Source organism: Empidonax traillii, unplaced genomic scaffold, assembly GCF_003031625.1.
Source record: "Empidonax traillii isolate 1590-97213 ecotype Southwest subspecies unplaced genomic scaffold, ASM303162v1 scaffold240:size1935192, whole genome shotgun sequence".
NCBI lineage: Eukaryota > Metazoa > Chordata > Aves > Passeriformes > Tyrannidae > Empidonax > Empidonax traillii.
Genome location: NW_020955433.1, coordinates 1,245,791 through 1,259,007, shown reverse-complemented (window position 1 = coordinate 1,259,007; position 13,217 = coordinate 1,245,791). Strand labels below are relative to the sequence as shown.

The window sequence follows — 13,217 nt, the reverse complement described above, 5'->3', positions numbered from 1 at the left end:
AAGGTTCTTACAAGCTTTTAATGTCTGCTGAGTAGATCTTACCCTATCTTGTAAGAATGATCCAAACTATAGGAAATAGCAGAAGAGTGGGGAGATACTGGTAAGGATGGTAACAAAAATGTGTAAGAAAAAATGTGATCTTAAGGTAATTTGGGTTGAAAGGGACCTCAGGCAGCCTCTGGTCCAACCTCCTTCCACTGGAGAAGGAGGGGACTGAAAAACAACTGTTTCAGTGTCTTGCCCTTTGTTCCTGAAATCCACTTGATTTCTCTCCTCTCATGTCTTCTAACTGAGCATGAGAGGAGGGAAAGGATGTTGTGGTGCAGCCTCTCAAGCACAAGATGATGGGCAGGAGGGCAGAGCCTCAGAAACCAGGACAGAGAAGGAGACATGAAGGTGGAGGAGAGTGGGGTGAACAAAACTGGTGGGGAAGGCAGAGATGATGGAATACAGAATGTGCTAAAGGGACATGGGGCTGAACTGGCAAGGAATCTGGAGGGAAGGCAGGGACCACTTGGATAAGTGCTGATACAGCATTGGATAAGTGCTGATACAGCATCTGAGGTAAGCAAGGGTAGGAAGAGCAGAACTGCATTTTCCCAAGTCTGGTAAATGGGCTGAGAGGCCTCTGAAGATGTTAAAAAAATATTCGAATTAACCAGTGTTCTGGGTAGCTCCTCAAAAGGCTTTAAAGGGAGGCTGTGAAGAGGAGATCCAAGTGGGGACACTGCTAAGGAGTTCTTAGCAGATGTGTGCTCAGGGACTTCTGTGGTACAGGTAATAGAGGGAAAATGAACAGTGCAGATCCAGGGTGATCAAATTAGCTGTCTTCTTTCCTTTAAGCTTTTTTTAATGTTCTCATCTTTATCTTCCTTTAAGCTCATTCCGATTTTCACTTTACTACAGAAGTGCCGTTGTTCCAGTTCCACTGTACTTAATCAGATGTCATCTCTTGTTTATTCTGAACAATGCTGAAAAATTCTTTTAGAGAGCCTTTTCTCTAATCTAACCTTGAAAATTGTTCCTATTTTCAGAAAGAAAATTCTTTTGCTTTTTCTTTTGAAAATAATTTCCCTCTCCCATCTTTTTAATACAGCTCAATTTTTAATTTTCAAATTTTAATTCTAGAACTGCCCAACATCATCAATATGAATGTGCTGAAGTAGTAGTCAGAGCATGGAAGATGTATAAGTTGCACAATAAAAGCATCTTCAGCAACAAGGGTTGACCTGAGACAGAATAAAGTGTTTAAAATCCAGAGGGCTTTCCAGTCAGACTGTAAGAATTTCAAAGTAGGTCAGACTGGCTGATGGTGTCACATTAAGCCTTGCTCTGAGATGGTTTTAAAAAGAATGCAGGAAAGTCCTTTTCCATTCTTTATATTCTTTTGAGACTAACAGAAAGGACAGGGCTGTCATTTGAAATAGAACTGGAATGTCTCAAAGATAATCCTATGAGCTGGGTGACTGCTTGTATGATAATCCATGAATCAGAGAAAAAAAGGGAAAATCTGTAATTGTCCCTCAAAATACTGGGGTGTTTCAGACTCATTACAGCTGTCACTGGTGGGTGACACTGGACATCACTCGTGACACACATCATTAAAAAAGCATCTCAGCTGGTAATGACTGTGATTTTGTATGATATGGTTTGAGGCACATTTTGGAGGAAGATATTAACAGCTTCAGTGGAGGATTTAAGCAGCATGAAAAGAAGTGGAAGAGACAGTTCTTTTGTTCAGCTGTCTCAAGCAATGGAAGCTGGAGTGTAGGAGGAACTCATGGGGAAGAGATGTTTACACATGAATAGACTATACTCTAAAATGCAGCAAACAACTTACAGCCTGCTTTGGTTTGTTTGCCTTAAAAAAAAAAGAAAAGAAAAGAAAAGCACATACCCTTAATTTACAGTAAATGACTTCTTTATCCATCTGCTTCCAGCTCTTCCTTCAGTGATGACCTGTAACACTGGATCATCTGCAAGGCTGTAGATATGCAGACATGGTTTTAAGTTTCATCTTGCTAAATTTCTAATTTGGTCAGTGCACAAACCTGCCTTCTTTGTCTCTGCATCGCAGGGTGGGTGTGCTCAGAAGGGAACAAAATGTCATAGAAAACAGATCTGCTGAAGAGAACAGGTAATTTTCAAGAGTACTTAAAACCTAATAGTTTTCCAAGTGCCAAGGCACTACTGACCTGGAAAAGGTTACTGGTGGAAGAGAGAACACTCTCCAGTAAAAGTTCAAGGCAACATCTGTTTTTGTCAGACTCCCAGGAAAAGCAGACTCATAATTCCAAAAGGAAATCACAAAATCAGAAAGTAAATGACTTCACTGAGTACATCCTCTCATCACATTGTTCCTCTAATCACTCCTTTTTTAGTGTACTGTCTCAGTTCACCATCTCAAATGATTTATTTGATTGGTGGGAAAATACAAATTGGTGTAAACAAAATATTCTGTCTATATTCACATAGTAATTTTCTACTGAAATATTATCTACCTAAAACTGATTTAAAGATAAAACATTCCATTTTCCTAGGACAAGATGATTGCATCTATGATCAGATGTGACTATCCTTATGCTCATATTTTGTCCTATTTCCTTTCCTACATTGTATGGATGTAAATGGGTTAGTTTTTATAGCTTCTTTTACTTTAGGGTAAGGTACTTCATAAATGCATAATTTAAGCAAGACAGTGAAACCTCTAGTAAGTAATATCTCAGACAAGCAATCTTTGTCTTAAGAATGCTCCTAAGTGATTTCAGACATTATCCCCTGAGGCTTCTGATATTGTTTAGCCTCTGCTTAAAGGCACCACTGTTAGTCAACACACTTTTCTGACAGGTTTAACAATATATATTCTGCACTGCACTTCAGAGAAAAAAAGATCTGTATCAGAAAGCAACTAAATTCATTTGTGCCTGAAAACACTAACTCGGCAAAGGAAGAACATGAAACTGTTCCATGACTCATTTGGCAGTAACTGACGCTCACAGAAACCTGATCGAGAGCTCTACTCCAACATGGGCAGAAAAGCTTCCTGATGCAAAATAATGAACAAGTGAAAGTAAAGATAAATCCAGGATGTAATGATTGATATGTGAAAACACCAGGCTTTTCTTGACAGTCTGAAAAATAAACAAGTTTTTAACGAGGTATATTCTGCTTTGCCAGCATAGAAAAACAGAAAAACAAACAGGCCCTCTCACAAGCTACTGAATGCTTTCAGCAGTCTCCAGATCTTTTAAACTGAAAACTCCTCATAATAAAGTATATGGAGTAAGTACATGGTCCTCAGGAATCCGCACTGAGAAGCCGCTCTGGGTCAAGGTGTGTGTACAAGGATGACCCCTGGTTAAGTAAGTACAAGTGTGTGTCTCTTCCAGGAGCCAGGCAAGACTACTAGAGAAGAGTATGCCTATTTCTCTCAAAGTGTAGAAGACAGAGATTAAATATTTTGCATCAACTAACTGTCATTTTGTAAGAAACTTTGAAATTATGCTTTCAGAAATAAAGGAATGCCAGAAAGAAGTGTAGTGGATCTAACAGCTGGTGGGAGCTGTATCCTACCTCTGGGCTAGCGAGTCTGCTTTCTGGTTGCATCTTTCTGTGTCCCACTTTCTCCCATGATGAGGTAATGTTAGCTATTCAATATGGCATAAATACCAATGAATGTCAACCTTTGTTCGCCTTTTCAGCTGTCAAGGGGCTTTCTTATTCACATTGCTGTAAGGTTTATTTTACATTCCACACAAGCGGATTTGAAGACCGTACACCTTCTACTAAACCAGAAAGATGTCTCACACCTGTTATATTACAGGGTGGCAGAAAATAGGTTTTATGTAACAAACCGTATTTTGGGGATAGTGAAAATTTGATCTCTAAATAACAAAAGATGGAGAAGTCACAGTGAACATGACAGCAGAACATGGACCACTCCAGTGTACCGCACAAACAGACCTTTCTGTCCTTTCTTACTTGGACTCAAAAAAGATATCCTGTGCAAAGCAGATACATGGTTTCTCTTTTCTATCAAACATAGAAACTTCTTCATGCTCTATTTAGTTTTTTTTTGATGTATGAACTATGTTCTATGATTAAACATATTCAGATGTTAAGTGTAATTAAAAATTACCATTTAAATACAATTCATGAGTGTATCAAGAGAAAAAATACCAAATAGCTGAAAGAAACATAATAAACAATGAAAATCGAGGAGAACAGGCTATGTAAAATATTGTCTATTTACCTCCTGTCTATGAGGTAAACTAGCCTAAACAAATTCTTGAGTCCACAGCTCAGGATTTTAAGCTAAGGATATGAACAAATTAGCATGGTTGCTAGTGTTGTTATGAAATGTCATTCCTGTTGCTTATTTATGCCCTGTCTCGCTACTGCCTTGGAGAAAAGATGATTTACTGTGGCATATTGACCTCCCCACCCAGAGCAATTCTCTCAAAACTTCTTATTACAACTTCTTTCCTATTTCTGAACTGTTGGTATCATTTGAGAAAAAGGTTCATAATGTATAAAGTAACACATGTAACCCCGGTAACACATCTGAAAGAAGATTACTTAGGAGGTGTTTCAATTGCCAAACAAAAGAGAAATTTTCTATTCCCTGCATATTGAAAAGATTACTTTGGCTTGCTGAATTGTTTAGCCATTGGAAGGAAGAAATAGACATAAATGAATCTAAAATTATGGGTAAGCAAATATAAAGCTTTACCCGTACTCTTAACTGGCTCAGAAAACTTCTTTTCAGCATAACTCTTTATGCATATCCTTGATAATTTTCATTTAGTAAAGTTAATACCTATTGCTGTACAACTCTTTCAATACAAAGTGTTATGTTAGTGGTACATATTAATATGATATTATTTGCTACTGGAAATAATATTTAACAGACACAACACTGTGATGAATTGTTCATGTTGGCTAAAATTAAATACTGAAACCAACTTTTGAAATATACAATTTTAACTAACAGAATACAAACAATATAAATGGTCATTTGAGCTGAAATGTTTTAAAAAACTTTACATTCTAATTTCCTTCCATTGTTTACAGTTGAAAGTGTCAACATTTAGAATCCGTACTTAAGTCAATGCCAATGTCAATAAACTTCTGTTTAAATTAATGCAAAGCATAAACTGTACTGGAAAAGAAATTACTCACTTTGCTAACTACTGCTAAAATCTGAAAGTCTGAAAGAGTTTGAAAACGTTGTTCCATATTGCATGTGCAAAACTGCATGTAGTGTCTTCGAAGGACTCCAAGTGGCCGGACACCTCTCGTACCAGCTCTTCTCTTGGCAAACACCACACACACTGGGACTGGGGTTGCTGTCAGGCCCAACTGGTGACAACTCCTGGGAAACTGTCACTTTTGGGCTTTCAAACAACTGGTCTGGATGTGGGAAATTTGCAGAACTGGAAGCAATAGCTGGAAAGCATCCTGAATATAAGTAGTACTGTTGCAGCCCTAATGGGGAGAGAAAACATATGGTTCAGTACAGCTGTCACGTACTTCAAGAATTACACTGTACTTCTTTTTCTTCTTAACATTTGCATCCTGCTATATTAGCACATGTATTCACACAAGATTTTAGAATCTGTAGATAAGAAAAACAATAAATTACAACAGTTTACAGCTAACAATGACAGCCTGAATCACTCTACAAAAATCAACTTTCCCCTCAGTTTGAACTCTTGGACAGTTTTGTTGGTAATGTGAGTAGAACAAAATGTCACAGTGTTCAGAAGTAGATCTGACTTTTTAAATACAAACCAACTAGTCTTTCCATCAAGTCAACTAATTTTGAACTTGCTGTAGGTGGAAGAAGTGTCACTGAAATTAACAGATCAAATTATTATAATGGTTTTAACATGTAGTTCTATTTTTGGAATTTCTAATACTGAACAGTGTAGTAGCTTTTAATTCGCCATGATCCTACACTGTACTAATACATAGTTGTATACAAATATGGGATTTAAGAAGTACAAAACATTTTATTCCACAATTCCAGACACTCCCAGATTTTGCAGTTCCCAGAGCACAGGAAGGTAAGTCAGCTGCAACAGCAAATTTACCCTACAACAAAAGGAACCATATAGTAGTCTTTACTGCAGCTCCATTCAACTTTCCATAATTTTCCTTAAAGGTATTGTTAATTCAGTGCAACATTGCTTATTGTAAAAAAACCCTCTCCTAATTCTTAAGGGGGTGCAGGTATTAGATACAGAATGACCATTTGTGGTCACTACTAAATGTTCGTTCATTTATGCTTTAAGAGAAGTGTGATCTAATAAACAGAGTTAAAAACTCATGCTGCAGATAGTACACGTTTTAGGACTTTATGAGGATATTACTTCCTCTTGACCTCTTCTCAATAAAACTGAGGTACATTTTACTCACTGTGCTTTTCTGAAGAAAAATAGATTGTGGTGTCTAATAAAAGAAATCAGTCATGAATATTTTGGTGGTCTGACACATGGTTACCCATGTGCTGACCAAGCCTGCTGCTACACTGTGAATCTTTGAAAAAATCTAAGTGCCTGTGGATGGGAAGCACCATAACACACCTACAATGCAAATTTGAAAGCAAAGAATAGTCTGAAACTACCTGTGCATCAGAAGTACTTTTTGCAATATTTGAAGTTGGTAACAGAACAGTAAGAACAGACTTATCTCAGGCAACTTGTGAATAGTTTAGCAAAGGTTCTAAGCAGGACACTGCAACTTGTCTGCTGTGCTATAACATAGGTTACAGTTTCAAAGCTGGCCAGCCACACTTCAGTCGTATAGCTCTTAAGAACCCTCAGTAAATGCAACATTACTACTATAGTGTCTGTAGGAGAGACTGAGCACAATATTGGGAGGTTTATGAGCAGGCCCTGAAGAGCCAGAATGATATCATCATTACTTTTTAAATCGTTTTTCCTTCAGACAGAAATGCTCCTGTCTCATTTCAAATAATTTTACTAGAACATCTTGTAATAGGAAGAGGTGAAGCTTACCTCTAATAGCACACTGTTGATGATGGGGTTAAGAACCTCCGCCTTCATACTGCTCTGTAAACCAGAAAATAGAATGAAATGCCAGGACAACACATTTAACAGAAACATATTAGCATCTAAGTAGTGGTTTTATAAATTTTATAAAGGTCTTTCTTCACCTTGATTCTTATTCATACTGTTTATCTCAGTATTCCCGGTAAATGTTTCTACATTTCATACCCACTTCAGTATACCCTACATCTGTCTATCACAGAGTACAATGAACTAAGACAGGTCTAGGGTTTTATTTCTTCTTTAACTCGTGTACCACAGAGTTTCAAATTGCCTGCTTTCCTACGAATGTGAGACAGTGACATTGTCTCTCTATCTGTCTATCAGTGTCCTTCTCATTTCCCACAAAATTTTTAACCCCTTGCTCATTTTCAAAGACACAAGAAGGAAAAGTACAGGTCACAAGAGAAGCAAAGTTCTTAGAAGTTACATGAGTATCTGTGGTTAGGAGGAAATGAAAGGCCCAGATTAGCTCCCCTACAGAAGGAAAACTAGGTGACACTTAGACCTCAAACTGGAGGCAGTGTGTGTTGTGCAGGCTGGTGAAACATCTCATCATGCATGGCACTTTTCTCAACCACCAGATAGGAATAAAGATGGATACAATGAGAAGTGACACTACTAGAGGCTAGAAAATCAAAATTCATTAGCTTTTTAAAATGTCAGAAGTTCTCTTTTTTATTCTCACTGTTCTTTGCATTGTGGCTTTCAGAATGACAGTAACCTTCTGCAAGAGTTGCTTTCTTTCAACACCAAACACAATACTGATTAATTTAACTGAAGGATTTCCACTTACAACCTTGTAGCTTTCATATTACATATTTATAGAAAACATGGAACACCTTAATTTTAGTGTGGAGAAAGACAACAGAAAAAAGGGAAGACAGAGAAAAGAAGGGCATTTTTGCTGTCTGTTACTAGAAAATCCATTACGAGCTCCACTGTTTAGTTGATTGTCAACAAACCAAAAAAGATAGAGAGTAGTATCAATTTAATATTATTGGTTGCATGAATCAAGTTAAAGTTTGAAAGAAATACTGAGTGGCAAGCAAAGCTTATGGTGTGATTCTTGGGGTGTCCTGCACAGGGTCAGGAGGTGGACTCAATGATCCTGACAGGTCCCTTCCAACTCAGCATATTCTACGATTCTGTGATTCTTACTTCTGCTTTACTGCTCCCTCAGAAACACTGCCAGCATTATAGGCTATGTGTACAGCCAGCACCACAACTAATGTCTGAATTATACAGATATAACTGTAGGGGTGGCATTTTGTTTAAAAAATCGGCATTTTCTGTTCTAAGCCATTTCTCAGTTTCCCACAAGCTGATGGACTTTGCAGGATACTGGAATGTGTCTGTGAACCCAGGTGCTGTTGGTAGGTTAAGAAGGACGCTGAACCAGTGGGACATGCAGGAAGATGTAGATTCTCTACAGCCCTGTATGACAGATACTCCTTGCTTTCCTGCTAATCATGGCGAGCAAAAGGCCCTGCATCTTCCTCCAAGAGCTTACAGGGATGGCACAGCACAGGAAGGTCACCAGACTGCCCTACTATAGCTCTCTTCTATGGTACTTTGACAGTAAGAAGTGTTTTTGAGCTCCATTTCTTATATGTTCACACAAATGTCCATTGAAACAATCTGGTCCTAAAAACTGAGTACAGAACTGATAAGAGTAAAATGTAGAGCAATGCTTACAAAAGCTTTAGTTTTTATTCTAAGCTGAGCTAGTTTAATATTTCATGTGCAATTTTTTTTTATATATTTGTGCATGTATTTATTTCAAGTGTCCCACAAAGATATGCTAAAATACAATCCCAAAATGCAAAATAAGCATATTTTTTTCCTAGAGTAATGGGAAGGAATGTAAATTATTCAGAATAAAAGCAACTCAATAAATTATGTCCTTCACAAGTAACTCTGAAAAAACTTGCTAAGATATGTGCTGGAAGAGCTCATGGGAGAACTGGGGAAAATTTCCTTTGAAGTACATTCATGTTTTCAAGGAGCAATCAGGAGAAACAGAATTTATTCTTCTCTGATGTTTACAGGACAATTTCAGCAACAGCCCAATTTTCACCTCTGAATCCTGTTATAATACTCAGATGTCAGTCATCTGTGCTGGAAATAGTATCCTGCCTTTCAAGTTGTTTCAAAGACGTTCACAGATAAAAGGATGTTCCTAAATGGGATATCTTGAGATAGAGTGATTTTTTTTAAAGACAGATGACCAAACAGATTTTGTATTCCCTTAAACCTTTAGAAAACATAGTGGTACTAAGCCAAAGGATTTAGGAATGGCTAAGAAGACAGCTCGTGAAACTATCTTAAGGTATGCAAGTATAATCTGTTAATGACTTTTAAACAAACGTGTTTAAAAGGAATAGGTTGAGTTGGAGAAGAAAGTATCATCAAGCTGTGGAACTTCAAATGTGGGGCCCTTCCATGTGAGAAGACACAAAGTGTTGAGTGGTGATCAGGAATATGAAGAATGGTGTCTAAAAAGAATGATTTTAGAAGGCAGGGGACACACTGCTTATAAACTTTCCCAGCTGTAAAAATGGTCCATGTTCTTGATCTTGGGAAAGAAGTGGTCTCTTTGCTGATACCTCCTATAAAGCCACGGGACTCAGGTAAGAATTTCTGTTTCAAGAGGGGAATTATGTTAAGAAGAGCACAAATGCTACAGAAAATGCCATGATCTTACCCCAGCTGCTGTTACAGAATCAGAAAACTTCTTTGATAAAGATGAAACTTCATTGCACATGGCACTTGTTAAACTGGTTTAATAAAAACAAGAGAGACAAATATAAAAATACTGCCTCGACCTGTTAATGGATAAAAACCCTATGACTGTTCCAGGCAAAGCTTTGCTATTCTTAATAGCATTCCTAAGGATAAGTACTTGGTTAAATACTTACCTAGGACTTAACTGTTTAAAATACCTTAATGTCAAAATCCACTGAAATCAGTAGAAGTGATACCCACAGAGAGCTTGAGATCTGAATTTTGAATCCCACTAGGCAGACTGGGTGCTTGAATTCATGTAAGTTTCTCTATGGTTAACTACAAAGTTGCTGACAAATGTGGTCTCATTGTTTACTACTACAGATTGATTTTTGTATATTTTTGGCAAATAAACACTAGATAATGAAACTCTATTGGCAGATAATAAGATTGCATTATGCACTCTAAAAGCAAATTCCATATACACAGGCACAGTACCTTCTGCAGAGGGAACAGGAAATGCAACCCAAATTAGCACGTACATTTGCTTCCTGGAGCGGAAACAACTTTTGACCTGTGAATAGGTCATGTTTTTGTAAACATACATATGTCAGCCATGTCAAAAAGTGACAGGTAGCCTATATAACATGATTGCATGAGAAAATATAGCACCAGGACCCCTAAAGCCAATGCTGTTTGTTGACCCATGAACTTACTGTGCCTTAAAGTGCCAAAAGCTCAACGGAACTTCATGAGTTTTAAGCAAATGTCAAAATTTTCTTATATGAAGTACATAATACTCACTTTGTCAGTACTTTTGCTTGATCTTGAGCTGTCTTTTCTACTTCCTGACCATGTAGAATTAATTCTGCTACTTTATGAAGCTGTTCAATACAACGAGCAGTTATCTCAGCCAGACTTTCAATGGACAGCATGTAGATTTCCTTAAATTAAAAATGGGGATAATATAATCAATAATGCCAACATTGATAAACGTACTTATATACAGACAAAATAATTTCAAGCATAGGAGCCAGTTGGAAATACCACCACATACACAGTGAAATAATGTCAGCCATAATGTCATCCTCACAAAGAATTGTGGAAAATTAAATATTCAGAGATCATAAAATACAGACAATATTTGGACAATTCAGGACAATACTTGTCCTGAAAAAATTAGTAAGAACAAGTCTCCCACTTATTTGGCTGGGAACTAGGTCAGGCTGTTAAACCTAGTCCTAACAAATGGAAAGATCCATAAACTCTAGAATAAGTAATAACCATTTTCATATGGAGCCAAAAGTACTGAGCCGTCTCTCAGCTGAATCTCCAAAGAAGAAATGGATAATACGCCCAACGAAAAAGTGGCTTTGTCAGCAATGACAAAAATCTCTACCTAGCACTATAGCATTACAAATTCCATAGGCTGATGTCAGTTGGAAATATGTAGTCACATAAAAATCTGTCATACATGCAGTGTATATATTCTCTGTCTCCTTAGACCTTTTTTTAAGTAAATGACAAATAATTTCTTATTAGAGTTAATTAAAATCTTGACCAAGATACCAATCACATTTATTATTGCCATAACTTGACAGAAAATATTCAATTACAATTAACCTTACCAGGACTGTCTAAATGAACATAATACTTTCAGTCCTAAGAGCTGTCTTTCATAAAGAGAACAAACATTTGTGAGTTGCCTAAATAATACTTCTGTTTAGTCTGTTTGTGATTTAAACTGTTCAAGACTTTAAATGAAGTTTAAACATTTTTCCCCCTGTATTGTCACTGGGAGAAAGAGATACCAAGGAATGTTGAGATATGACTTTCAATATGCTATTGACATTACACCACAGAATCCCTCAGCTCCCTCTATGTTGTGTATACACAAGCATACACACAAAAACACAGACATAAAGCAATAAAAACAATGTGATAGAGGACCTGCTACTTTGATATTTAGTTGTGGAAAGAGAAAAACAGTAAGAATAATTATATAAGTTAGTCTCCTATTGGGTTTACAATGAATAGTTGTATATTATTATTCCTTACTACTTCCATGAGTTTAAAAAATAAGGACATGTAAAGCCAACACACAAAGAAGTAATCTTATCAAACGAAGTATGACCATTTGCTTAATGAAACTTCTCCTCCAAAAGTTATTTTACCTCCACAGTTTTGTTTTTGTTTACTTTTGTTTTATCACTGTCAATTTTATCATCTTTGTCAGTCTTTTCTTCACCAGGTTCTCCAGCTTCTTCTTTTAGCTTCTCTTCTATGTCTCCTGGGGTGGAAGAACTGGCTTCTTCCAGCCATTCATGAGCCTTTTTCCTAGCCTGCCAAACAAAGAACCCAACCCCAAAGTTCAGTTAGAACAGAAAATATCAGATGATGTTCCTGAACATCAATTAACAATACCTTTAATTACTTCCTTTTTACACTCAAAAGATTGAATATATTAAGTCTCTGTGTGGCATTTAGTAAAGTGTATACTTAAGAAACTGGAGGAAGAAGTATTTCTGATCGGTCATCCATGGATAATTCCTCTAAAGTAATGATACTCCTAACAAACACATGGAGCTGGCATTAATACCAAAGTTATTAATATTTCACTTTATTAGGCATCATTTAAGTGATTTTACATGGAAATTTTTCTTAAATAGTTGTTTTTCCAAATAAAAAAATAAATAGTGGATATAAAAGAAAAGAAAAAAAATGGAGAGGTAGGGAAGATGTATTAAATTCTTAAAGGAAAAATAAATAGAAAATCACTGTATCTTGAGGTGCCTTCCCAGCCATGAAAGGAAACCAAAGCTTAAGAGTTTTGAAGTTTTATACAACTTCAGACTACTGTTACACTTAGTAGGAAATTTATGATGTCACTTTTCTAACATGAAGTCAAATGAAAATAGACCTAAGCCTAAGCTAGTTATCCATAGTCTACCTATGTAGCTAGAGACATAAACATTCATTTGAGCCTAAGATCAGCTTTAAAAGGACCTGAGAGTACAAAAGTGACTAGTCATGACAAGCTTCTAGACATCTAACTTTTAGATGATTGAAGTAACATGAGATAAATCCAAGACTCTGCTTCTAGCTAAGAAGGTCTGAAGAAGTCCCTCAGAAGAATAAATGTGAGGAGCAAGAAAATTATAAAAGTACATTAAGACCAAATCTGCTGTGCTCATGAGCGCTACTCTGCTGAGACACCCCTGGTTCAAGGCTTTCTAACACTAAAAAGTGCTAGTTAGCTGTCCAAGTGCATTGCCTTACTCACCTCACAGCTTCCATGAAAGCTTTTCTATATTCAGCATTTTAGTCTCACTCTCGTCCACTTTGCTTTCTGAGCTGTCTGAACTGAGCTAGGTGCTGCTCTGTGTCAGATTTCAGAACAAAGCCCTCCTTCTTTAT

General features: G+C 36.9%; 1 protein-coding gene across 2 annotated transcripts in view; it reads right to left on the bottom strand.

The window, feature by feature from the left end:
• Positions 1-4,745: 4,745 nt before the first annotated feature.
• The window catches only part of FAM114A1 (family with sequence similarity 114 member A1), a 32,811-nt gene continuing 24,339 nt past the window's right edge, over positions 4,746-13,217 (bottom strand). For both annotated transcript variants that reach the window (XM_027888578.1, XM_027888579.1), the window contains exons 10-14: positions 11,975-12,142; positions 10,605-10,744; positions 9,781-9,853; positions 7,023-7,076; positions 4,746-5,487 (exon numbers count right to left, since the gene is read on the bottom strand). In XM_027888578.1, the coding sequence (XP_027744379.1) occupies positions 5,386-5,487; positions 7,023-7,076; positions 9,781-9,853; positions 10,605-10,744; positions 11,975-12,142 (537 nt within the window). In that variant the 3' untranslated portion in view covers positions 4,746-5,385. The remainder of the gene's footprint in view (positions 5,488-7,022; positions 7,077-9,780; positions 9,854-10,604; positions 10,745-11,974; positions 12,143-13,217) is intronic.